Source organism: Nuphar pumila, unplaced genomic scaffold (assembly GCF_984573655.1).
Source record: "Nuphar pumila unplaced genomic scaffold, dmNupPumi1.hap1.1 HAP1_SCAFFOLD_2016, whole genome shotgun sequence".
Lineage (NCBI taxonomy): Eukaryota > Viridiplantae > Streptophyta > Magnoliopsida > Nymphaeales > Nymphaeaceae > Nuphar > Nuphar pumila.
In genome coordinates this window covers 1-25,875 of record NW_028323821.1, presented here as the reverse complement: position 1 = coordinate 25,875, position 25,875 = coordinate 1, and the positions used below count along the sequence as shown (strand labels likewise).

General features: G+C 54.3%; 3 protein-coding genes across 3 annotated transcripts; 2 read left to right on the top strand and 1 right to left on the bottom strand.

The window, feature by feature from the left end:
* The first annotated feature begins 2,042 nt into the window (after window positions 1-2,042).
* LOC149808904 (U3 small nucleolar RNA-associated protein 6-like) lies at window positions 2,043-2,691 on the top strand. The gene is made up of 2 exons (XM_089995105.1): window positions 2,043-2,209; window positions 2,406-2,691. The coding sequence occupies exons 1-2, from the start codon at window positions 2,043-2,045 to the stop codon at window positions 2,689-2,691; spliced, it is 453 nt and encodes a 150-aa protein (XP_089851231.1).
* Window positions 2,692-6,982: 4,291 nt separating this feature from the next.
* LOC149808903 (protease Do-like 8, chloroplastic) lies at window positions 6,983-9,729 on the top strand. Its single transcript, XM_089995104.1, has 6 exons — window positions 6,983-7,108; window positions 7,256-7,600; window positions 7,759-8,089; window positions 8,548-8,759; window positions 9,046-9,309; window positions 9,679-9,729. The coding sequence occupies exons 1-6, from the start codon at window positions 6,983-6,985 to the stop codon at window positions 9,727-9,729; spliced, it is 1,329 nt and encodes a 442-aa protein (XP_089851230.1).
* Window positions 9,730-20,418: 10,689 nt separating this feature from the next.
* LOC149808902 (uncharacterized) lies at window positions 20,419-22,287 on the bottom strand. The gene has a single exon (XM_089995103.1). The coding sequence runs from the start codon at window positions 22,285-22,287 to the stop codon at window positions 20,419-20,421; it is 1,869 nt and encodes a 622-aa protein (XP_089851229.1).
* Between the last annotated feature and the right edge of the window lie 3,588 nt (window positions 22,288-25,875).

The window sequence follows — 25,875 nt, the reverse complement described above, 5'->3', positions numbered from 1 at the left end:
GGCAAGCAGGCGCATCACAGATGAGTCACGGGATCACCTATCGCAGACTATCTATAAACTAGAGTACACCGGTACATGCACAAATAAGAGAAGAAAAAAATACATATATATCAACGTGTCAGGTTTGGTGGTAGTCGGGAAGGCTTGGCGGTGTGCTTTGTTGCGCATACAGCAGTGAGATCTTTGATATTTTCCTTCGACACGGTGAGGGCGGACCCACGAGTGTAGACGGTAGCAATAGCCAGCAAACGCAATGACAAGGAAGGTGGCATGCCTACACGGCCTTGCATGATGCGGTCAGGGTTTGACAACATGCCATGAAACAGCACATGGGCAATCACAAATAGGGAAGCACAGGTACATATATGTGAACAAACGAGGGGCGGCAGCAAGCGCAAGGCAAGCAGGGGGGTGTAGCGGCAACAGGGCATGTACACGCTCGGTGCAGGGTACTCATGTGGCATCATCATCTTGCCAACCTCTCTTGGGAGGTCCACGTGGAGGGGCCGGAGACGGCGTTGTTGCCACGCTCAGTGGTGACAGTTGGGTACCCTTTGTTGGACTATGACCGATTGAACACTGTTGCAAAGCTAGCAACAAAGGGATATGACGAAGTGTTTAAACAGTCATATTCCAACATGTTGAGAAACAGCTATCGTTAAATAGTTCTAGTATTGCACACAACTGAGTGATGCTGGTACCGGATGTTGAGTCATACTATATGATAGATAGGCTCAAGGTGGCCGCCGAATAGCCAACCTCACAGTGCATGAAGACACAGCTATATATACTCAGAACATGTATTATGTCTTTAGATTAAACGTACGTTGTAAGATCTCATCACCGGACAGGTATATACAAGACTGTATGTGAACAAAGGCTCCACATTTGTTAAAACAAAAAACCTTGTACTGACCGCGGTGCATGCGCAAGTCGCTACCCCAACTGGTAATTGCAATGCATATTTCAGTAAACACACCGATGATCCCGATGGTTGCAATGCAACAACAAATACACATCATCCTACAAAACTGAGGAGTCTCACGGCTCAGTAGATGCAAGTAGAAGTCACAGGGACTCATGTCGGAGGTGGTTGGAGGCTGGAGCTCTTGCGTGGGAAGCAGAAACCTGGCGACCTGCCTTGAAAGGCTGGCGTGTTTTACGGGCGAGACAATGCAAAGGTGCATATTCTCTCATATTATAAACCTGAGAGAGTGGTTGGCTGTACGTGACTGGACGCGAGTGCACTAACCAACGGGCATGGGCATTGTTTTTCGCACCGGGTTAATAGAGAATTGTTCTGAGGAGTGATGCACAGCTTTGAGAATTGGGTTTGCAAGCGAGTGCAATCAGGGCCATAGCAGTACACGTGTTGAGCAGACATCGCAAAAAGTTTCATGAGTTCATATGAGTGGGCCCATCAAGTGGTGGAGTTGGGACACGTCATTGTGAACCCGTCATCGCATCTTCTCGGGTCCAGGTGTTAAAACCTTTCCGGAGATTTCTGGTGACAGAACAACTAAGCTTGATGGCAGAGGGTTCCAGTATGATTGTGTGCTCGACATGCATCATGCACTTTTTGTCCGATAGAACATTGCTCTTGACTCGCAGATCCAAGCATCCTGCCGCTTTAAGTGAAGAGACATTGAGGAGACTGCTCTTGTGTGAAGCTGCTGAATGCGGACAAACCACCGGGGGCCCTGGTAGGCCTGGTCCATGCTCGAGTCATGTTGTGGCTCGGTATCTCGAGAGACTGAGATTCTCCCTGGTGGCATGTCCGCATTCAGTCTAAGTCGCCGACTAAGACTGAGTCCTCCATGAGATGGCTGTCAAGAGATAGTCTGTCGCTGCCAGCGACGCTGCAATTGCTTACGTACTGAAGTACCCAATGGGTACTTCAGTACGTAGGATGGTGCTCGATGGTCATGCTGAGTACAACCAGTCATTCAGCGCTTTAGAGCGCATTCAGCTCACCTGTCGCGTGTGCCGCCAGCACAGCTGGCGTTTTGAGATACCACGCCGGCAGTCTTCAGTCTTTCAATATGGCAGATACTGTAAGAAATCTCATGGAGCTCATGGTCCCAGAGCTGGAGGACTATGAGCGAAGAGGTTACTTTTCACGGACGGAGATATCGTCCATAGTCAGTCGCCGTCAGAACTTCGAGTATTGCCTGAAACGGCGTAACGCTGTCAAAGTGGATTACCTCAGGTGCGGAAAACTGACCAATGATCCACAAGGATTTGTCTCCCACCGCTTTCATATTCATCTGCGTAATCCTTCTCGAGCCGTTTCAAAACCCTGACTGCATGATGCGGCGCTTACTGGCGGCAGTCAAATGACCAGACCATGTTTTTGAGAAATGGCACGTACCATACTTTCTCACAAACATGTGGTCCAATTGCAGATATGCCGATTATGAATGGAAGCTCGAACGGCTTCGGCAACTTAGAAGGAAGGAGAGGAACATCGAAGGAAAGAAGAGCCTGGCGGACTACGGCATTGTCCGTCGTATACATTTCATATTTGAGCGTGCTACGCGCAAGTTCAAAGGAGATCTTGGGATGTGGATGGCGTGGCTGAAATTTTGCAAGGACAGCCGAAGTAAGCAGCAGGTATCGAAGGCGGTCACTAAAGCTTTGAAACTGCACCCCAATGCTTCATTCTTGTGGACATATGCGGCAGCATGGTAGGTATGCTCGCTCAAAATGCCGTTTTTGCAAGGGATTTCTGAGCATGATAGATCTACACGCACCTCACTCTGTTGCTGGTCGGTTCTCAGGATCAGCAGCTTTACTCTGGTGCAATATTTAGCCGCTTGCGCAAGTCATTGAGCACGGTGCTTACCGGTTTCCAGGGTTGTGCAAGCAACATCCTCTTGGCTACATTCACACTAACTCGTGCCACATCTCTTAGCTCTCTTGGCTTTGCATGACAACGCGTCAGCAATCTCCACAGCCTTGTCCAAACTCGACCGCTTGGAAACGATGCAGCAATTGGGATGTCGTTGTGCACTCCCTCCTGAAAAGCTGAGGCAATTATTTTTGCTGCATTCAGTGCATCCCACACACACTGACGCCCAGCGTGCACACACAGGGAGTTTGAGGGGAATGCGAATCCGGTGGCCGCAAGGCTGCTGATGCAAAGCGGTCTGCGGAACTGCCCAGGCGACACCTTGCTATGGCTGGAATATTTTCGCATGGAGCTACTTTATGCAAACAAGCTCATAGCACGGAGAAGCGCGCTGGGAATCAGCAAAGGTGCTGTTCCAGAGGGAGATGCCAAAGCGGCTGCAGATGCCCTGATCCTATCTGGAGGCCTTGCTAAGCTGGTGTACGAGCAGGCGGTGAGGGCTTCTCCTCGCGATGTTGAGCTGCGCCGCCGCTTTCTGGAAGTTGCAGCTGCTGTGCCCTGCAATGGAACGCCCGAACTCCTGCAGCATATCGCCGATGGCATGCACTCCGACTTTGCTGCGGTGCGCTGGCTACTTGCCTTGGTCACCGCAATCAGCATCCACGTGGATGCGGTAGTCATGCATTGCGTTGCCGTCTTCAACGGCATGGCTGTATTGTTTAAGGTCAGTGCAGGATTGCACTATTCTGTGATAGCGATGTCTAAGTATGACTGTTGCAAGGCGTCGCTTTGGTTTGCATCAAAGGCTAATTGCTGTGTGGAGGCTACCACCCTGCGGGGGAATAGCCTCCACCTGGGGGCTCCTCATGGAGACATAGTGCAGGCCCAGCTAGAAGTCATATCAATACATCGCACAGATGACAGCAAGAACTGCATGGCGCAGGCCGTAAGCAGCCAGGCATCACGAAATAGAACCGCTAATTGAACGCCAGGGCTATGATTCTCATGTTGGGCATGTTCATCTTCTAGTCTGTAGCATCATGGGCATGCAGGGACTAGGATGAAGAGCAATTTGCCCACTCCCTGCTCTCGCCTAGAAATTTCTAGGCGAGAGCAGGGAGTGGGCAAGATGGACACACACATGCCATGTTTCTGCCAGACGCCGGTGAAGAAAACACCAAAACCATTCAAGCTGATCTCAGTGATGAAAGCAATTAGGAATCTCGTTAAACTGAGGCGTCTGGCAATTCATGCTCTGCATTGTACTAGCGTTGTCATCACACCAGAAGTAAATCAGCCAGCCGCAAGGCAACGAGACAGTTTGGCAGCTGGTGTGACTGTACTGGTGTGCTGCTGGATGCAATGTGTTGCTTTCGAAATGGAAGTGTGTCCACGAGGAGCAGTTTGGTTCTTTGGAGACTGTCCGCACGCGTCTGTTGTTGCCCGTTGTGCCAGACACTGATGATGATGAAATCTGTACTGTCCGTACCATCTGATTCTGTGACGAACAAACCTCGCTGAGGTGTCTGGCTCATGGCAAGCTATTCGTGAGCTGAGCGGCTCACCGCTTGAATTGTCTTGACGTAAAATCATTCCTTCTCCTGATGAGTTTAGCTTGCGGCTTTCGATGTTCTGTTGGCGTGTAACTGCTGTGTTGACTCTAGTCTTTGTCCGGCATCTGGCATCTCCACTGGTCCGATACTTTGCTTCGAAGATGGCAACATAAGCTACACAAAGACACTCAAATGTTTTTGAGGGCAGGATGTTGATCATGTACACTCATTTCTTTTCTCGGTACTGCAGGACGCTGAGGGCTGGGTGGCTCTCGCCGGCTGCATAGCTGCCGGGTTGACGAATGAGCAAGAGGACAAGCTCGCAGTCGCCTGTCAGACTCTGCTGACAGGGATGCACAACGCACCGACGCCCGCAATGCAGGCTCATGCGGTCGCCTTCGTCACAGAGCGAGTCGCCGCCTTGGACTCGCGCCAGCAGCCAGCTGACGACAAAAGCGACGCAGCTGCTGTCAATGACTCAGCGGACTGCATGGTGTTGCTCGAGACATTGGAGTCTCTAGCAGTGCACAGCGTGGACGGCGTGACACACCCTCAAGTGCATATAACGCGTTGCCAGGCGTTGCTTCGGAGCGGACGCCTGCAAGATGCGTTGCCAGCAGCGGACGCTGCGTCATCCAGTCAGCCAACTGAATGGCGGTTGTGGGTCCGGCGGTTCCAGGCGGTTTCGCTGGAGGCAGCTTTAGCAGCTGTGGGGTCGACTCACAAGGGGGGGGGGCATGGCGTTCGTAGTATTGTGGCGACTGCAGGAGCGGCCGAGGTCGTGTCGGCGGCACTGAAAAGCGTTGCGGAGGAGGATGTTTGGCGTCTTTGGCAGCCCGCACTCTCGCTCGCGCTGTCTCTCAGCTCCAGCGACGCTTGCGAAGCGAGCGTCCACGCTGTGCAGTCCAGCATTGCCAGCACGCTGCGGATACCACGGCACCAGCCCCTTGGGCCGGTTGTTGCTGCCATATACACTGCTCTCTCGTGCGCTTCGATTCTCATGCCAGAATCTTGTCTTAATTGTGTTTTTCAGTGCTCGGCTTTGTCTTGCTCTGTTGGTGGCAGTTTGCGGCGGAATGGGATGATGATGATCAACAATTTCAACCTTATCTACATTGTCTCGATTGTGTTCATCGCTCCGCGTTGTCCACATGATTACAACTCTGAAAACTGAGTCCCTCCCCGTTGCATATGCATGCAACGTATGCTTCGTCGAATTGCGGTGTAGTAGGTGTTGCGTTATTGGACACACAAGAAATGCACATGCATACAAGGTGTATACAGTTGAACTTGCTCTATGTCAAAATGTGGTGCAGTTGGTGATGCATTACCGTGGACACAACATGCCACTGTGCTCAACTTGTGCCAGGAAATTCACGTCTTCAACTTCGGACAAATGCTTCAAGGCGTACTTGGTTTCATGACAAGCAGATATGATGCATGCCTCGCGTGTTACCTGTATGCCCAGGAAGCATACATTCTTTTTGACATCCCATCATTCATTCCCTGTATTTGCCCGCCTGATGGCGGCCTTAATAGGCTTCATCACATGAAATTTCCAGGACGGCGATGATTGCTGGCATGTGTGCAGGCACTCTCAAGGTATCAGTGCTGCGGAGAAGCTAGCTTCCCAAATTGATGCATGTCCGTCGCCTGGCATTGAGTACTGGGAAGCACGCTTGGGAGTGTTGCTTGCGCACCATCGCCGGGAGCGGCAGGCGTTAGGTGGGCCAGGATGCCCCTTGGAAGCTGTCTTCGAAATGGCTGTGCGGGCGCATGGCAAGCACTCCACAACTCTGTGGACGTCGTGGGTTAATCTCTATGTCTCCGCTCGGCGGCCTATTGGGCAGCTGACGTGGCGAGCTACGAAGGAGTTGCGCCCTGATTTGGCAGACGACTTTGCTGCCTCATGCAGCGGGTTGTCGAGCACTGCAGCTTGAGCGTCGATAGGGTGGCAGTAAGTTTGGCATCCTGTCGGGGCTAGTCATGTAGCACACATGCATGTGCTTCCCTGAGGTTGCAGATGTAACGACTCGAGTTGATTTGATGCTGTGGACTACGTTGCCTGCAATGAGAGCAACCTGAGTCAGTGCTTGTCGCTGTATGCAGCAGGTCGACAAGGAAGTCTTTTGTTGTGCGGGACTGAAGTGCCGTCAAGACGTCACCGCTAAGCTAACGTCGTCGGACGTTCTGAACTATCTCGAGACAGCTCACCTTTGAGACCTCACATCGATTCTCGCCAACGTTGCCATACTCTTTGCGACAAGGGGTCGCAGACGAGGGGTCGCAGTGACACCATGTTCAATCGTGGTATTGTCAGCAATTGTTAATACACAAGCAATGACAGCCTGGTGATAGTGTGCGAATGCTTCACGTCAAATACGTGTTTTGTTGTCGCGTTGTAGATGTTCCAGCATATTGAACATATAAAATAGCGGCGTTTCATCTGCTTTTCAGGGTTGAAGCTGTTAATTTGCCCACGTGCGGAGCTGCTCCTGTCGTGTGCCTTTCAGATAATTGCAGAGCTGAAAGACACGAAGATCTGATCTATAGTCATCGCACCTAGAGCATCATAATTATGAAGGTTTTTACAAGTTCAAGGCCTTGCTTTCAATCACGGGTTCGGTATACCATTCGCAGATGCATACAAAACCCTACGGGCAGTGGCTATGTGGAGGAGGATCTGGGTTGCGGGCCTCATGAGGTACGAGCATGTCGTACAAATTATGACTGTTGCTCAGTTTTTCGCATGTTTTCGCATGCAGAAACAACCGTAAGCTCCTCAATAATGATAATTGGCCCAGATCAGCAACAGCAGTGCCCAGACTCCCACTTGCCTTAGTTCTTGCAGATAACCAACGGGCAGGTCCATGTGGAACCTCAAGGTACAAGCAGGCGTCATTTCATAGCTGAGAGTGCTGCAGTGGCGCTACTTTTAGCAGTGTCACCGCTGGCACCAACGCCACGTGCCCAAGCCCTTGAGCTGGCCGATGTCACCCCACCTATCACTCCAGCCGGGCCTCTGCCATCTTCAGAGCAAGCCCTGATCGATGTCTTTGAGGCCTCCACATACAGTGTCGCCAATATCTTTGACTTGTCATTGCAGGGCCAACAAGGTACCCGGCCAGCGGCAGCCGATGCGCCTGAAGGGAATGGGTCAGGTATTGTGTGGGACACAGACGGCCATATAGTCACGGTGCGGTTAAAACAGCTGCAATTATGTTGTTTACATGTTGTCCATCCTTGACAGAGCGCATCTGTAAAATTGCCGTGCAGGTCATATCACTGCCTGTGTCGACCACACTGTCCCAATGCTGGTGGCCCATCCATGTCTGAGAGGGCGCATGGTTGCAGAATTATCACGTCCTTGCAAACATTTTGAGGGGACTTGGCGCCAACGCACCACCGAAAGAGGGGGCGAAGGTGGCGCGGGTGACATTGCTGGGCAAGGACGGTTTCAAGCGCGACTATGTCGCGACCCTTGTGGGCGCCATGCGCAGCAAAGACCTGGTGGTCCTTAAAGTAGACGCTCCGAAGGATCAGTTGCAGCCTGCGCAGTTGGGAGCATCTGCAGACGTTCGAGTAGGCCAGCAAGTGCTTGCAATTGGCAATCCGTTCGGCTTTGATCACACCCTCACGACTGGTGCTGTCAGTGGCCTTGGCCGCATCATTCAAAGCCAAGCAGGTACCATGCACATCCCTCTTCTTCTCTCTTTGCCGAGTAATTGATCATAGAGACAATGAAGAAGGAATTGCTGTGACAGTTGTAGCGGTCTCTTGGAGACACCAGTGCTTTGCCGATATAGGATTTGACCTCCATCTCCATCCCAAGAAAGTGTGCATTTCCCGGCACTTGGACCCGCAAATGACACCATCTGGCAAAACGCGAGAAAAGGCACAGCGCCAAGCTAATAGATGCGGCAACGGTCACATGTTGCCTCAATGTTGACACTGTGTGGATCACCTCTTGATCTCTTGCAGCAACCCACATCATGGTTAGCACAAAAGCTTTTGAGGCGGTCTGCGTATGGAGTGACGTTTGGAGCAATGTTGTTTGTTGGGCGGATGCTGCCAGGAGAAGGACAGCTGACAAACCTGATTTTGCGAGCGTAGAGTAGACGCAAACCCGGTCCACTTTTGCAGGAAGCGTCATACCAGGTGGTATTCAGACCGACGCAGCAATCAACCCTGGAAACTCTGGTGGGCCATTGCTGGACTCCAGGGGACGTGTGATTGGCGTCAACACCGCCATTTTCACAAACACAGGAACCTCTGCTGGTGTGGGCTTCGCAATTCCAATTGACTCCGTGAGAGCCGTGGTCCCACAACTTATTCTGTATGGCAAGGTGAGCAAAGTCCTCCGCAACCCAATGCACGATGATGGGTGATTGTTCAGCTAGAGGGAACGCATGACAGAGTGTTTTCATGAAGCGATCATGGGCCATATCAACTATTCGTGCATCCATGATCCAGCGTGATGGAACACAGAAGGGTAGCTATTTGGCATTTGATTAATAGTCAGCAGCGCAAAGATTTCTATTGTATTCTGTTCAGCATTGACTGTTGAGAATTCCACGTACCAACCTAGTGCCTTACGTTGATGCAGCCATGTGGACATCCGCTTACATGCAGGTGGTACAGCCCTCACTAGGGGTAACTTTTGCAAACCCGTCTGTCGCCCAAGCACTTCGAGTACAAGAGGGTGCTCTTATCCAGAGCGTAGACAGCAGCAGTGCAGCGGCAAAAGCGGGATTGTTAGGAACACGCCGCGGGCTAGGTGGCATCGTCGCTGGCGACGTCATTCTGGCAGTCAACGGTAGGCGGGTCCAGTTCCCAAGCGATGTCAATGTTGCACTTGACTTTGCACGTGTTGGGGACACTGTTTCGCTGAAGGTGAGGCGTGGCGCTGACCAGCAGGTATGATCTGATTTTTTCTTTTCTTTGAAAACTTTGAGGTTTGACATCACAGGATACCCAGCGAGCCAAGCCTGATTGCATGACTTTTGAACTGGGATTTTTTTTGGCGGTGTGGGGAACTCAGCCTGCATTGCTTGCATGAGCCTGGCTCCTGCGTCATCCTTTGGCAGGCCATGTACTTCGTGGTTCCAGATGCCCATAATGCATGAATTCGGTGACAAAAACGGGGGTCCAAACCCGATCTGACGAAGCACGGTTCTTTGGTTGTGAAGGAGTCGGTCCCAAGGGCAGAAGCTGTTGATTTCTCATTGGAGAAATGTGGTGATTTTGCACCATTGAGTTCTGATTCATTTGCAGAAACCTGAGGATCTCACAATCAGTGTTGTGCTGGAGGCCGAAAAGTCGTGATACAATGCTGGACATGCGGACATGTCCGGAGGTCTGTAACCTTCTTTGAAGCTTTGAAGAGACACTCCCAGATCCCTGGAAGTACAAACAGGTGGTCCATGGCCGTCTTAACCATGTTCAATGCCTTCCTCGCTGGATACACTTCCCTTCATATCACCCTTCAGAGCTGTGGCAAAAGAAAGCCTTGACCCGCCTCGCCCTCCTTCCTGTAAGTCTCCAGTATGAGCTGTGACGTAGGCTCGTCTGAATATATTGTGTGATGATGTAATTTCATGGTCAAATGCTGTCAAATAATGATTTGCACTCGACATAGCCAGCTTTTGCGCAGAAATTTTGTGCATCAATGGTGCAGAGGCAGTACTCCCTCAGTGCTAACTGTAGTGTTTCCCACCATTGATCACCGGTGATCTGCTCAAATCAGTGCCGCGACTGGTGACCTTGTTCTGATGCCATCTTGTTGGTTTTGTACTCGGTGGGCCTGCTACTTGGTCCTCTTGACAGCCAGGATCTTAGAAATGGGATCAATTTTCACCCTGAATCGGCATTGCCTGATATCTTGGATAGGTCGTGGTGCCTTCATGGAATCAAGAAGGCGCAAACTTTTCCGCGCATGCCCAACAAACCATGAACCACCGCCGTTTGAATGCGTGGATGCGAGAACACTTGTATCTTGTGTCTGTAATACCATGCTTCTGGCAGTCTGAGCTGCTGCACTTGTAAAACAACCTCTCTAGAGATCTGGCGACGACACTAGCAAAACCTAACATTGACCACCAGGTGCTTGGCATCCATGAACGCCGTGTTTGCATGTGTCCTTAGGCGCTCACTGTGCACGTTCACTCATGTTCCCAACTTCTCTGGCATCATGAGAATCTTGGCAACCTGCCAGTGATAGCAATGAGATGTTGGCACGCATGATGTGCCAGTCAATACACCATGTTTTGCCAAGCAGAACTGTTTCGCCCGGTGCAACTGTACTTAAAGGAAGGCCCATGATTGGTCTTGTGAACCTTCTGTCTTCGTCAAGATCTCGAGATCTGGATCTATAGAACTCGCCAGAGCTGGAGCTCTTCTCGATCTCGATGTTGCTGCAGCCGCTTGGACAACTGTAGTCAAAGTTGTCAAAGTTGACATTGATGTGATCACCAGTCACTACATGACCACGATTGCTGCGAATGATTCGCCAGCGTTCAACCAAATGGGACTTACTTTGATGTCGGTACATAGGAGAGACCTCTGGGATGCGTCACCCAATAACTGCCCCCGTGGCAAACGCAAGTTGCATTTTTGCGCATTTACGCAATGCGCTCACACTCGTAATGCATAAACCTGCATTCCCCCGGGAATCACACCCATCCCTATATTGACGTGTGTGACTGGTACATACGTTCCTCGGTGGGACAAATACGAACGGCATTCGCCTCGACGTGATCATGTCCGCTTGGGGTTCCCAATGTGGCATCCCATCTGGGCCAGATTCTGGCATCCTTTGAATTTCAGTCAGCTCCCATCAGCCATGAAGCTGAAATTTGTCATGTGGGTGCGTTGCCTACGTCGTGGAGCGCTGCTGGTTGAGTGTGTGACAAATCGAATTGCTGAGTCAAGAAATGTCGAAGAATTAATAAGATGTCGTGCCTCGACTTGCGGACCTTGTCCTCGACTTGGGAAGGACCTGCCACATCTAGAACACTCACTTTCACATTTTTTTTTAGTTTGTTTTGTTGCAATGCGCCATCCAATCCGCTGTTTGGCGTTTGTACGTTCACAACATTACGAAAGCGCAAGCGCAAGCCGTTCACAATGCACTGACGTCGTTCTGTCTTTGCCCATAAGCTGGTAGATATGTCATGTTTTGGCAAGCTTTGCGCCACTACGGCCAGTAAGCAGCCCGTGAAGCGTTACAATTTGCTTGTATACAATATTTTCCCTAAGAGCGCCCCCCCAGTGGACAAGCCCCTAGATATCTCTATCATTCGGAAAATCGCCAAAGTGCAGGAGTATGTCGCTGAAAATCTTCAAAGAGCTCCCAAGGTGTCCAGACGGCTGTACAGGCGCATAGCCAGCTCTGCAAAGTCTGAGAGCAAATTGGGCGACGTCAAGGTTCGTGGAGCTCTTTGAATGCTTCCCATGATCTGGGCCATGTTCATGATCGAAAGTGACAGAAGGCAAGACATAGTTGCACTCGTGCACTTGCTTGTGCATTTGGCATCGACAAACCTGTCAATTGTTTCTTGGGACCGTTTCACCGACCCCTGTGACTGAAAGAAATAGGGCGAGTGCATTACAAGATATAGAATGCCCTGTTGAACACAAATTCATATGCCTTGCATTTTCAGTCTGCATACGTGGACAAAGGCCTCTGGCGCACGAATTGGCAGTGGTCAACAGCCACCATCGCTCAGTGTATGCATTCGCCAGGCAAGACACCCGTTACCAAGAAAAAACCATTTAAAGATGGCAGTTATAGCATGCTTCGTTGTGTTCGTTGACACGGCTCAATCTGGTGCGTTCGTTCATAATTAAGAAAAAAAAACCCTGACGAGCCTCGCAGCATATTCCTATGCACACAAATGAGAAGCTGCGACGCGTGAAGACGCTCTAATGCAGCCTACACGTAGAACGTGACATGTTTAAGTGTTTGCAAATATCACTATGTTCATTTATTTGTCGGCATCCGTCGGTGGGTCTCGTGCTGACACACAGCTACTCGCAGATCGCAGTGCACGCATACATCACACTTCTTGCGAAAGGAAAGCCTCAGGACAGCAGCCTCCTGGCCAAAGAGCTGATTGGCTCTCCTTCAGCGGTGATTCCTTCACTGATAGCACACAAGTCTCAAGATGTCCAGGCTCTGGGGTTGGAGCTGCTGGCTCACTTCAATAGGGTCCAGGAGGATGCGGATTTCTTCATCCCGCTCGAAGACATCATCTCGCAGACGTAATGCGCTCACCTGTTTATGAGGTTCCGAAGCAACTTGTCATGTGTTACCCATACGGCATTGCAGCGTGCTGGCAACATGCCGCCGGCACCATGGACACCACATTGACGCCACATTGCACAGGGGTGGGGAGCCTAGTGTACGTATGCGTAAGCTTGTGCGCATGGAGATGGAGATATCTGAGCGAGCCACAGTTCGGGAACGAGAGTTTCGGTCATATCTCCATCGGTCAGGGCCTCACGCTACTGTGGATATCTCCTGGCAGGTCAGGCTATGATGTCAGGCTGGTCCAGGACGCTTGCCTCAGGTGACGGTAATGGCAGCACTCATCCCCAAGTAGTTCTTGGAGTTGCCAATGTCCATGCGGTAGTGTTGTGAAATGACAAATCATTTTTTGGGAGCGTGCACCCAGCTGAGTGTGTGCTGCGCAGGGGCGATTTTGTGGCTCCAGGAGAGGCGAAGGCCAACGAGCGGTCGTGTGCTGCGCTGCGAGCAATGCGAGAGTTCGTGGCGCTGTTACAGCGCACAGCACGTGGGTCCAAGGAGCTGGATGCCATCCAAGTGACCGCGCTCGGGGTACTGGACGCTCCTGCAATGGCGCCCAATGCTGCCCGTGTGCTGGACGTCGAAGCCATCAAGCGCCTGCAGCTTGTTGGTGACTTCACATCTGACGACCCATCTACTGTGGCTGAGGGCGTGCTTCACAACGTTGCCTCCCTCAGTGTGGACCCAATCATCGGTAGACAGGTGCGTGCCCCACTGGATGGCGTCCCCAAGGTACAGCAGTCACGCCGGGGGAGTGTTCTGTATCGCGCCCTCGAGGAGATCGAGTTCACTTGCACTGCAACAAGGCAAATGAACCTGGTGATGTGCAAGGACGAGTATTGCTGATGCAGTCACTAATCACAGGCGTAGTGACTCAAGGTGAACAGCCTCGGTTCACTTTGCTGCCAATCACACTGATGGTATCCTTGAAGTTGCAGGGCAGATTGCAGTCTGCGATGCTGCATAAAGGGTACACCCTAATTGCAGCTCGTAGGATGCATATCCCTCAACAGGATGCACATGTCAGCCGATCTGGCCTGACATGCACTCACCAGCTGTGGTGCTGTTCACACACAGTGCTATTTTACCTGGTGAGCGATCCGTGGGGCTGCGCACACGGAGTGACAGTCGTTAATTACGAAACGTGCTGGTGATTGCGCGCAGGCAGTGGCACGGACATTGATGCACATCGACGCGAACGACGGCTGGCAGGCGACGCAAGAATCACGGGCCCTGCACATCATGCAAAGCGCTCTGGATGCGCAGCGGCTGCGAATCCTCCTCTTCACAGGGGCCCTCACACACGCCGCAACCTCTGGAGGGCTGCCATCTCACACCCGAGCCGCCGTGGTCAAGCTTGCCACGGAGGAGACCCAGCACCTCGAGCCGTCCACACTTTTCGCGTCGCTTGTGCGCGCCATAGACCTCTTGGTGCGTCGAAGCCAACGCACACCTGAGTCCATGCAACTTGCTCGCATCCTTTGCTAATGCGGGTTCAGCGCTGGAACACGCTTGTTGGCCGAGACTTTTTTCCGAGTTGATTGCAAACAGAGAAGCTACATGTCAGTGATGTCCTCCCGCATTGTGCCGCGAGATTGAAAGCGTGTGCCCTTTCCCTGGCAGCATATCAGGTGCCGTGCATCCGAAGAACCCTCGACATCAATATCGGCCACACGTGCACATGCTTGGTAGAACTGTCGATCAAGCCGAACCTCATTCGTGTGCCTGTATCGTTTACACGAGCACCCGCGGGATTGGGACTCACGTGCAAATCTCCCGCCTGCTATGCCCGCAGCAATGCCTGCAGGGTCATTTTGAATATCGCAAGAACCCTGACATTTCTGGCTTATGCTGTGTGCTGGCCATGTCCGCAGGAGCCTATCCTGCTGGCGGACGCAGGCAGTGTGGGGATGCCAACGGGGAGCCCGCTCTACAGCGCAGTGGCAAATGCCCTTGGAGCCCTTGTGGAGAGGATGCACGACTCGCAGCTCCCACTGGAGGCGATGACAGCGAGCCTCGAGAAGCAAAAAGCTAGTGCAGTCACCCGCGAAAGTCGCCTCGCTTGCCTCCTCATGGTCGCGCAGGCGATCGCGAGGTGCGCTGTGCCAGCCAAGGGCTCCAAGGACACCCCCCTCCCCCGGATCGAGCACTTCCCGCATCTCCTCCTTCAGGAGCTTGTGGATGTCATGTCCAAGGGCAGGTCGCGAGAGCGCACCTTGGCCGACAACATCCTCGAAACCCTGCTCCCAGTCTTTGAGCAGCCGCTCAAGGTCCGCTTCTCCTGTTCTGCGCTCTCGTTCGCTTCATGGTCACCAGCTATCACCCTGCCTACCGCCAGAATCATGCTGCTAGATCAAGTAGCCACTGTACATGGCTCGCCATGGCTTTGCTTCCTTGGGCATGTTTCTTCATCCAGTGTGGTTCTCCAATGATCACAAGGTGTCTAGAATCGTTCATGTGGCACGTCAGCCCTGTGGCCAGGCAATAACGATGTAAAAAACTGTGCAGGTGGGGCACGTTGAACAAGTTCAGGATGCCTTGTACCTGCAACTGCAACCAGAGGAGGAGCACTCGCCAGAGCTGCTGGCTGCGGCTGCCAACACTGCAAGAGGCCTCCTTCGGTTTGGGGCGCCCACCACGGTGGTGCGCTCATGCCAGATGCTTGTCGCAGCCGTCAAGTGCAGCCTGGAATCGCCTTGTGAACCTGGCCAGGCTTGCAAACGCATCGCCCAATTCAAGGTGTGCTATATAATCACTTGCCGATTCCCGTGGCGTTGTCTGCCTTCCTTGTGCACCTCGCCCTCTGTATGCATGGGCAAAGGTTTGGATGTCAGGGTTCGCCTGCCTCCCGGATATTTGACCGATGGCGAATCATGTAAAAGTCATGGCTCAAAATTTGATCCTGGCCTCACTTAGGGTCAGTGAGGTATTGGGCGCCACTCGAGAGCAAGATCGTCTGCGCAGCCGTTGTGCAGGTGCCAATCGCCCGCACCAACTCTGCGAATGATTTGTTGCAGGCATGTTGCCAGGCAGCCAAGGGCGTGGTGCACACTAAGCTATGTGCTGGCGCAGTGCCAGGGGGGACTTTGCCTGGGGAGCTGGAGTGCCAGTCGCTTCGGGCGGCACCCGATGGCTCCTTGGAGTCCACCAGTGCTACTTTCAGCGACGACGAGGGAAAGTGCAACTCAGTGCTCAACTCTCTAGCCGCCAAGGGTGCGCAGACATGTCTTCTTGTGCTCTGCCTGTGTGCACATCGCTGTGTCTATGCAGTCGGAAGTAGCCCTGAGTAGCCGGGGCTGATTGCTAACAAGAGCCAGCAATTGTGTGTCCAAGGGTCTCTTGGTAGGTGTGTGTGTATCTTACATAGATTGCAGGCACGTCATGTCAAACATAGACAACTCACACATTCGATCATAGGTGTGTGTGTATCTTACAAAGATTGCAGGCACGTCACGTCAAACATAGACAACTCACACATTCGATCATAGCCCGCTGAGACCTCAAGGCACCTCAGCTATCGGAGAATCCATGCCGGGAATGAACGCAACACCACTGGCGCGAGCAAGAGCAAACAATCCGCGTCTGAACATGACAGCGTTGCCTCGACAAAGGGTGATGCTGATTTCACGGAGCGCGTGCACGACAAAGTCCCCCTTCACTGGAACCCCCCCCGCTGATGCTGCGCTTGCCAGGTCGTTGAGAAGCTGCATGGCTGGTTGTCCTAGTCTCCCATAGGACTCCACGGAGAATGGAGTGAAGGCGTAGCCGCCTGGGTGGTCCGTCTCGTAGCGAGTTCGTTTCGCTCGATCGCGTGCTGCGGCTGCGCTGCCGTCCGTGTGCGCGGCTCCTCGTACGTAGGTGGTGGCTGCTGGATGAACGATGGAGACGTCGGTGACGGTGAGAGCGGTGCGGAGAGCGAGCAGGATGTCTCCACGTGACTCCGGCCGGTTGACGTTGGCTGCTGCAGGTGCACCTTGAATGGGGCGAAGCACTGGCTCAGCCGACGTAGCGATCCCTGCACGGTTGGCGATGCGGCGCACTGTTGCTTTGATCATATCGTGGCGCAGCGTCATCGCTCCGTGCAGGGAGCTGCACGTCATGGCGTGGTCTGTGTTGCCTTGCTCAATGTGGCGGCCGCAGCCGCACTGGACCGCCGGCGCGTTGGCGGGCATGAGGGGTAGGCCGAGGCGGTGTCGTGCGGCAGTGGAGAATTCTTCGTCTGTCAGCGCTAACGCCTCGGAGGTGGGTAGGGCTTCTAGCCACGCGGATGCGGTGCCGTTTGCGCAGCTCCTCAGGCGGGCGAGGTGACGAAGGCCCTCCGCGCTGTTGGTGTCGAAGGACTCCATGAGTTGTTTCGCTCGGCTCTCCGAGACAAAGCGGCTGAAAGTGTGCTGCGCATCTGGTAGCACCTTGTCGATACAGTCGTCGTCCATGTTGAGGCTGTCTGCCGTCCAGAGGTTGCCGGCAGCCCCCTCAGCGTGTAAAGCTTCCCATGCTTGCTTCAGATGCACGGCGTTGGGGCCCGTGAAAGGCCTGTACTGGTCTGGGCCCACGCGTAAGACCTTTTCTGCCATGGCGGCGGAGGAGAGGAATGCGGCTTGCGCCTCGGTGGCGGAGGTTTTGCGGAGGCCCATGCCTCCGAAGCGCAGAGGCAGAGTGAGCTGGCCGTCGCGCACGTCAGCTCGCTCGGGGTGCTGTATGATCTTGAATGCAGCTTGAGCAACCTTGCTTTCGAGGCGCTGGATGGCGTTTCCCGTGAGGCGCCAGAGGGTGATCCGTGGCAGGTGTGCGAGGCGCATCTGCTGAGAGGCCCGAAGGATGAGGAACTGATCTTGTGCTGGCAGGGGAAGGTCAGTCATCTTGTCGATGCAGCTGCAAATATCCTCCGCTTTCGCGTTGGCATGCGCGGTGATGTAGTCGTCCGAGCCGATTGGGGTCCCAGCGGCCATGATGCCGTCTGCATGGTGTTGGATGCCCAGTGTTGCGGCAGTTTCTGCTGCGAGCTGGAGAGTTGTAGAGAAGGCCACGCATTTGTCGTGGCGCACAGCAAGCCCGATGGCTGCGGCCCCGTCGCAAAGCGTGGGAAAGGCTTGGGTGACTGCAGCGGGCTTGCCTTGGAGAGTGGTGTCGTCCATGAAAGCCAGCGGGGGGGCGTCTGGGTGGGTTTGCGCGACGTGCTCCAGCAGGTCCTGAGCTGTGAGCGAGAAGTACAGTGGCCCGCATGGGTCTCCTTGGCGGACTCCGCATTCAGACATGATGGGCGGGGTGCCATCTGGCATGCCGTTGACGAAGAGGCGGCTGGGCTGGCGGTATGCCCATGCGGCAAATGGCAGTAGGGACGGCTGCCGTTTGGCGATGGCCTCCAGCATGGCTGTGCGCGAGAGGCTGTTGAAGGCGTTGCGCCAGTCCACCTGTACAGTCACACAGCCGGGGTCGGCTGCGATACCGGCGTTGATGGCCTGGCCGACGATTTGGCTGCCACCTCTGATGCCGACACCGAGCTGCAAGGGTGCGAGCGAAGCGCCGGCGCCTGGGCATGCAGCCAATGCGCACAGACCTGCGAGCCTGAACCATACTTCGCCGATGGCGATGGGCCGGATGCCTCGGCCACCTGGTTTCTCCAAGCCAATGAGCGTGCTGTCGAGGAGCGTCGGGAGGTGTGGGAGGTTGCCGCTGAGAATGACGTTGATGAAGCGGAGGTTGGCGTCCCGGGCTGAGTTGACTGTCTCGGTTGCGGCTTTGATGTGTTCGTAGGTCCAGCTGCTGGGGCCTGGCGCGGATCCTTTTGGCAGTGCGCGGAGCACGTTGGTTAGGGTGTCCATGTCGATTTGCAGAGGTGCTGCTGGTTGGCCTTGCGGTGGTGGGTCTGGTGCGTGAGGGTGGAGTTCTTTCAGCATGTCGTAGGTCTCCTGTGTGGGTTGTGCGATGGGCAGAGCGTCTAAGCATTTAGCTGCACGGGCGATGCTCCCCAGCGAGAGTTTGTAGTGGATGCGACGGGCCAGCTTGTGGCGAGCGTGTAGGTTGTCGGGGGGCGCCTGTGCAGCTACACCTTGAATGAGGATGTCGATTTTGTCAGCTTCTTCAAGTTGTCGGAGCCGTGCGCGGATGCGGCGGGGTCGCCCACGCGATGACCCAGTGTCCGCGAGGCCTTTGGAAGGGAGGCTGAGGAGGTTGGTGAGGGCTGCTTGGATTCCGGGCTCCGCTCCGCGTTCAATTGCTGTCAAGGTCTCCTCTAGACGGCGGGTCACCAGGCGGGTCCATTGCTGCCGTGCTTGGAACGGAACTTTCTGGCCCGGCCTGATGGGCTGTTGCTGTGCGGGTGGTGGTTGTGCAGGGTCAGGGTTTGCTTGAGGTGGGAGGTTTTGGGGCTGCTGAGGGTGGGGCTGTGGGGGTTGAGCTTGCAGTAGGGGCTGGGAGGGGCTTGCGCCGGAGCAGGGGCTGCTGTCTGTGCGGGTAGACGGGGTGGCTGTGCTAAGAGGACGGGTGGAGCGGGAGCTTGGGCTGTTGCAGGGTCTGCTGGTTGCACAGGGGGCTGCCCTTCGGGGTCGATGGCGGCGAGAGCTTGGGCTGCTGCGTGTATTTGCTGTCGAGGCCCATGTTGTCCATGATGCGCCTGTTGGGCTCCTAGATGCTGCTGTCTTGAGGGGCAGGGGACCTCGGGGTGCCTTCCTGTGGCAGCCCGAAGGACGTTGCAGTGCTCGCAGTATCTGGCTTGTACTTGTTGAAGTTGCGCAGCCGAAAGACGCGTGGTTGCATGATGCGCTCTGATGTGTCGCAAGATGTCTCCGCGATATGCTCGAGCTCCAAACGTGCAGCTTGCTAGAGGGCAGTGAAATGCCATGGCGAGAATCGCCACCCTAACACCACAGTGGAAGGACGGATGTTGCTGCTGTGACGGGAAGGCGGTTATGAAGGGTGGTAAATCGTTTTATTTTTGTGACTGTAGCGTAGATAGATGGGCTGAGCGCGGCTGGATGTCGAGATTGTGCTGGCGTGGTTGTCGTGTCAGAGTTGCGTTGTTAGCAGAGTTGCGGTGAAAGGGGCGGCTTGGTAGAAGAGTTCCAGGGTGATGGCGCGCAATGGCTTGAAGTCAAACTTGAAAGTTGACGTAAGGAGAAGTGAAGCGGCAGACTCGTTGCGCGGCGAAGGCTTTGAGATGCTGTTGTCAGGGTGCGATGTGTACACACCCAGGTAAGCGAAGCCTGAGCCTCGCCGACGCACGTGAACGGATCAGACAACACAAAAAACTACACAGATGAGAAAAAGCTAAAATTGAGGGCGAGAGGTCACGTCCGTTGGAGAGACTATAGCCTACCGTCTGCCCCGGCAGCAGTCTTGAGCGGAGTGCCCACGGAACTCTCACGCGTCTCAAAAAAAAGCCGCATGTGTGTGTGTGTGTATCTTACAAAGATTGCAGGCACGTCATGTCAACATAGACAACTCACACATTCGATCATAGCCCGCTGAGACCTCAAGGCACCTCAGCTATCGGAGGATCCATGCCGGGAATGAACGCAACACCACTGGCGCGAGCAAGAGCAAACAATCCGCGTCTGAACATGACAGCGTTGCCTCGACAAAGGGTGATGCTGATTTCACGGAGCGCGTGCACGACAAATGTGTGTGTGTGTGTATCTTACAAAGATTGCAGGCACTTCATGTCAAACATAGACAACTCACACATTCGATCATAGCCCGCTGAGACCTCAAGGCACCTCAGCTATCGGAGAATCCATGCCGGGAATGAACGCAACACCACTGGCGCGAGCAAGAGCAAACAATCCGCGTCTGAACATGACAGCGTTGCCTCGACAAAGGGTGATGCTGATTTCACGGAGCGCGTGCACGACAAAGTCCCCCTTCACTGGAACCCCCCCCGCTGATGCTGCGCTTGCCAGGTCGTTGAGAAGCTGCATGGCTGGTTGTCCTAGTCTCCCATAGGACTCCACGGAGAATGGCGTGAAGGCGTAGCCGCCTGGGTGGTCCGTCTCGTAGCGAGTTCGTTTCGCTCGATCGCGTGCTGCGGCTGCGCTGCCGTCCGTGTGCGCGGCTCCTCGTACGTAGGTGGTGGCTGCTGGATGAACGATGGAGACGTCGGTGACGGTGAGAGCGGTGCGGAGAGCGAGCAGGATGTCTCCACGTGACTCCGGCCGGTTGATGTTGGCTGCTGCAGGTGCACCTTGAATGGGGCGAAGCACTGGCTCAGCCGACGTAGCGATCCCTGCACGGTTGGCGATGCGGCGCACTGTTGCTTTGATCATATCGTGGCGCAGCGTCATCGCTCCGTACAGGGAGCTGCACGTCATGGCGTGGTCTGTGTTGCCTTGCTCAATGTGGCGGCCGCAGCCGCACTGGACCGCCGGCGCGTTGGCGGGCATGAGGGGTAGGCCGAGGCGGTGTCGTGCGGCAGTGGAGAATTCTTCGTCTGTCAGCGTTAACGCCTCGGAGGTGGGTAGGGCTTCTAGCCACGCGGATGCGGTGCCGTTGGCGCAGCTCCTCAGGCGGGCGAGGTGACGAAGGTCCTCCGCGCTGTTGGTGTCGAAGGACTCCATGAGTTGTTTCGCTCGGCTCTCCGAGACAAAGCGGCTGAAATTGTGCTGCGCATCTGGTAGCACCTTGTCGATACAGTCGTCGTCCATGTTGAGGCTGTCTGCCGTCCAGAGGTTGCCGGCAGCCCCCTCAGCGTGTAAAGCTTCCCATGTTTGCTTCAGATGCACGGCGTTGGGGCCCGTGAAAGGCCTGTACTGGTCTGGGCCCACGCGTAAGACCTTTTCTGCCATGGCGGCGGAGGAGAGGAATGCGGCTTGCGCCTCGGTGGCGGAGGTTTTGCGGAGGCCCATGCCTCCGAAGCGCAGAGGCAGAGTGAGCTGGCCGTCGCGCACGTCAGCTCGCTCGGGGTGCTGTATGATCTTGAATGCAGCTTGAGCGACCTTGCTTTCGAGGCGCTGGATGGCGTTTCCCGTGAGGCGCCAGAGGGTGATCCGTGGCAGGTGTGCGAGGCGCATCTGCTGAGAGGCCCGAAGGATGAGGAACTGATCTTGTGCTGGCAGGGGAAGGTCAGTCATCTTGTCGATGCAGCTGCAAATATCCTCCGCTTTCGCGTTGGCATGCGCGGTGATGTAGTCGTCCGAGCCGATTGGGGTCCCAGCGGCCATGATGCCGTCTGCATGGTGTTGGATGCCCAGTGTTGCGGCAGTTTCTGCTGCGAGCTGGAGAGTTGTAGAGAAGGCCACGCATTTGTCGTGGCGCACAGCAAGCCCGATGGCTGCGGCCCCGTCGCAAAGCGTGGGAAAGGCTTGGGTGACTGCAGCGGGCATGCCTTGGAGAGTGGTGTCGTCCATGAAAGCCAGCGGGGGGGCGTCTGGGTGGGTTTGCGCGACGTGCTCCAGCAGGTCCTGAGCTGTGAGCGAGAAGTACAGTGGCCCGCATGGGTCTCCTTGGCGGACTCCGCATTCAGACATGATGGGCGGGGTGCCATCTGGCATGCCGTTGACGAAGAGGCGGCTGGGCTGGCGGTATGCCCATGCGGCAAATGGCAGTAGGGACGGCTGCCGTTTGGCGATGGCCTCCAGCATGGCTGTGCGCGAGAGGCTGTTGAAGGCGTTGCGCCACAAATGTGTGTGTGTGTGTGTGTGTGTGTGTCTTTCAGTGCTGTGTGAGACATGCTTCTGCGAGCAATCGGCTGGCACTGACGATGTTTCTGGTATGTGCACAAGTGTTTGATGGACGCGTTCCAAGTCGTTTCGTGTCAGCAACCAGAGCAGAAGCCGAAGGCTACACTGGGAATAAAAGCTCTCACAGCTGACTGCGGTCGGGCTTGGGGCCATTCTCATTCATCGAGCTGCTTTGTTACTTTGCAGCCACAAGGGTCACCAGCAGGTGTGCTTGAGTGTTCTGTCATCGTCACTGCATGACCAAACAAGGGTTGTTCCATTAGCACAAGTGCACAGTGCGGGTGTGAAGTTATAAGCTAAGCTGTGCAACTTTGTGTGTCCCCTACATGGTATGCTTTGTCGGCAATCGTCTTCGCCAACCAGCCGGCGTGCTTTGCGCATCCGTAGCTTTATTCCTGTCAACAACCCTGTCTGCGGTACAGGTGGGCATGCCTATTTTTGCGGCTGGTTGGCAGAGATGCTGAAAGGAAGTGGCGTAACCGCGATGCAGCTCTCTGAGTTTTCGAAGTCATCGGCATCAGCTCAGGCGCACGGCATTTCAGGCTCTCTGAAGCATGACCCTGCAAACAGTGCGGCCATCGGAGCTGCTCTCGTGCACTTGGGCGCTGCGGACTCAGACAGTGCAGCATTTATGGTGCGCCTCAGAGAGAAAGTGACAGTCGTGCTGCCAACCCGGACATACCTTCATCGTTGCATGCAACACCGTAACAACACCCACATTTCGGCAGTCACCGTCATACTTCTGGGCCAAGTCTACAACGCGAAACACCTCCAACCTTCCGTCTGGTATATCAGAGAGATTTGCAGGGAGAAGAGGTGTCACTCTCCAAACAAATTTTGCCCAGACAAGGGCTCAACTGCTACGCAGTCTCAGCTCTCGCAGTACACTTTCATTTAGTATGGCTGGCCTATGGCCTGGGACCTCGCCTACGTGCCTGTATCTATGTATGTCTGTGAGCTCGCTAGAAATGAACTATAGAAGTTGAAATCAAGCGCATGTCAATTGTGACGTGCCTATCAACATTGACGGTCCATTCAATTGCACAGGTTTGTGTGAATAGCCGAGCGCTACGCACATGGGCGTGCTGCTTCAACCCGTTGAATGTTTCCTTCCAAAGTTCAATGCATCAGAGTGATAGGTAGCGCCAACACTGACGGCAAAGTTTGGTTTGGCAGGGCGGAGTTGCAGGCGATCCTGAGCTGGGCCAGCGCGCTGCATGCTACCGCGAAGCGAGGTCCATGAAGCTGGCAGATGCTCTCAGCGCACTCAATGCCCTGTCCGAAGGCCTGGAGCCAGACACAGCAACGTACAGCACACCGTGGAACGATGGCGACATCCGCTCCTTACCCAGTGCTCGCCTTTCAGCCGACGCCATTGATCTACCATCGATTCGCGCCAATGACTCGTTTGAGCCCATGCTGCCTCTTTCACCACATGCATCTGGCATCCCGCCTTCTACCAGTTGGGGCGATTCAGCAGGGCACGTCGTCGTGCAGGAGGGTGGCAAAATGCTGCCAACTGCACAGACACAGCGTGATGATGCGTCAGCACCGCGAGGTGCTACAACGTCGATTGTTGGTGATCCCCTTTCACGCGAAAACGTGGAAGGTCTTTCGCTGCGTAGTGGTTCATCTGCCAGCCTGCCTGCTCGTGCAAAGAGGAGACTGGCATTGCATGCCATGCCAGCTGCGCGCAACGGTGTCACTGCGAACAGCGCCGCACTGCCGAACGGTGAACCATCTGGGTTGCTTGCCACTGCGGATGGCGAATATGAAGATGTTGAATCAGAGGAGGATTTTCAAGGCTACTCGGACGATGGGTTCCGTGGAGAGTCTGACGACGAGTTCAATGACGCAAAGAGCACGATGTCAAGACAGTCTTTTCGAAGTGCGGTCTCGAGGCAGTAGTGCATCGAGGCGACGGGAGTACGCGAAGGCAACGTTGTAGGCGGTTATATGCTGGGAATCCTACGCGGATTTCTGGGTATCTCCACCTTTGCCTGGATTCTTGATCGTAGCTGTCGCTTTTTCGACCGGTGGTGTCTGATGAGCGAAGTAATTATAGCTACTGATCTCTTGTTTCGATCTCTTGGCAAGGCGGAAGCAATGTGAGTTCAGCACGTAGATAGTGGCCAGCATGCTTGCATCGTTGCATGGAAATGTGTCGGGGGTCCGAACACGTGGAAGTGATTCTGCAAGCCGGCATTTATGTGCGACATGCTCCAATAATCGTCGAAGAGACGTGATCCTGGCAGGGTTGAGTTTTCCTTATCTAGTCACTTCTCAGATCGATGCCGCCGAGGTTGACGTCGTGAACATAGCGAACAGCATCCTGTCCGGTTATGGCCTACCTTTGCTAGCTAAAACCAAAGGTTTCAAAGCATATGACGATTTCAAGAACGATTATTACCTCGAATATCCGAAGTCTTGGGTTCTGAGGTTTGCCCCTCCAACTTGCCAGGGTTCTCCTGCAAGGAGCACTGCCATGATACATCGCATTGTTGGTGTAAAGTCGTTTATAAAAAGTTTGTGGCAATACCACATGCACAACGAAGAGGAGATAGTGGTACAGCTGGGCTTCGTCATGGGGTTCTTTCCTTTTAACCGATTGCGGCGAGAAGGTTGCCCACAAAGCAACCATCGGCCCAGTGAATTTTTTAGTATCCTCCCTGACGAGCTCAACACCACGCCGACAAGCAGGACTTGTCTAACAGCTCTTGCGCTCTCATGTTCACCCGGGTAAACATCCCATCCAAGTTCAACGGTCACCTGAGCGAGGGCTGTCACTCAAACAGGCCACCTGATCACGTGCACGTGCCGTGCAGGGCGAACACTCAAAGGGAAGGTGTATACATAAGTGATTTTCAGACTGCTGACAAGGCCGTGGTTGAAAGCCTCCCACCGCCTCCAGACGGGGACATCTCCACCCATGTCATCAGGAACGCCATCTCACCGGGTCGGTATGCGGGTGATGATAAGTTGTCCCTGCCATCACCAACCTCAATCAAGGTCGAAACTGCAACTATAGACTCGCAGCTGTATACGTACCTGCAGTTCCCATCAGAGACAGTGACAAGTTCGGGCTACAACATACGACGACGAAACTTTGCGGTGGCCACTGTCAAAGGGGGCCGAATATACTCGTTGGTGGCCAGCGCTCGCAGTGACATGTACAACGAGGAAAAGGCGAGCACGTTGGTTTATATTGTACAGAGCTTCAGGGTAAGATAGTCATGTCTCCTACGTTTGAAAATATCATCTTTGAGTGAGCACTAGTGGGGTGACAATGCATGCACCGTGACAATAGACCACATGCTTTTAGCACATGTTACTGCCGCCAGGGTGCTTGCGCCTCGGGGACTGCAAGCGCAGCAGGACAGCTGCAGCAAGCAATGGATGCCACTGGATTGACTGGTGGGGAAACGCTTCATGCATGCCTTGTGTTTCTCTGGCATGCACGTGTGCAACTTCCATAGTCTGAAAATCGTG

Coding starts and splice junctions, on each gene's coding strand:
- LOC149808902 (XM_089995103.1), bottom strand. CDS start 22,287: ATGCTGGAGGCCATCGCCAAACGGCAGCCGTCCCTACTGCCATTTGCC.
- LOC149808903 (XM_089995104.1), top strand. CDS start 6,983: ATGAAGGTTTTTACAAGTTCAAGGCCTTGCTTTCAATCACGGGTTCGG. Junction 7,601..7,758: donor CAGACGGCCATATAGTCACG/GTGCGGTTAAAA, acceptor GCATGGTTGCAG/AATTATCACGTCCTTGCAAA. Junction 8,760..9,045: donor TGTATGGCAAGGTGAGCAAA/GTCCTCCGCAAC, acceptor CAGGTGGTACAG/CCCTCACTAGGGGTAACTTT.
- LOC149808904 (XM_089995105.1), top strand. CDS start 2,043: ATGGCAGATACTGTAAGAAATCTCATGGAGCTCATGGTCCCAGAGCTG. Junction 2,210..2,405: donor GTCAAAGTGGATTACCTCAG/GTGCGGAAAACT, acceptor GTCCAATTGCAG/ATATGCCGATTATGAATGGA.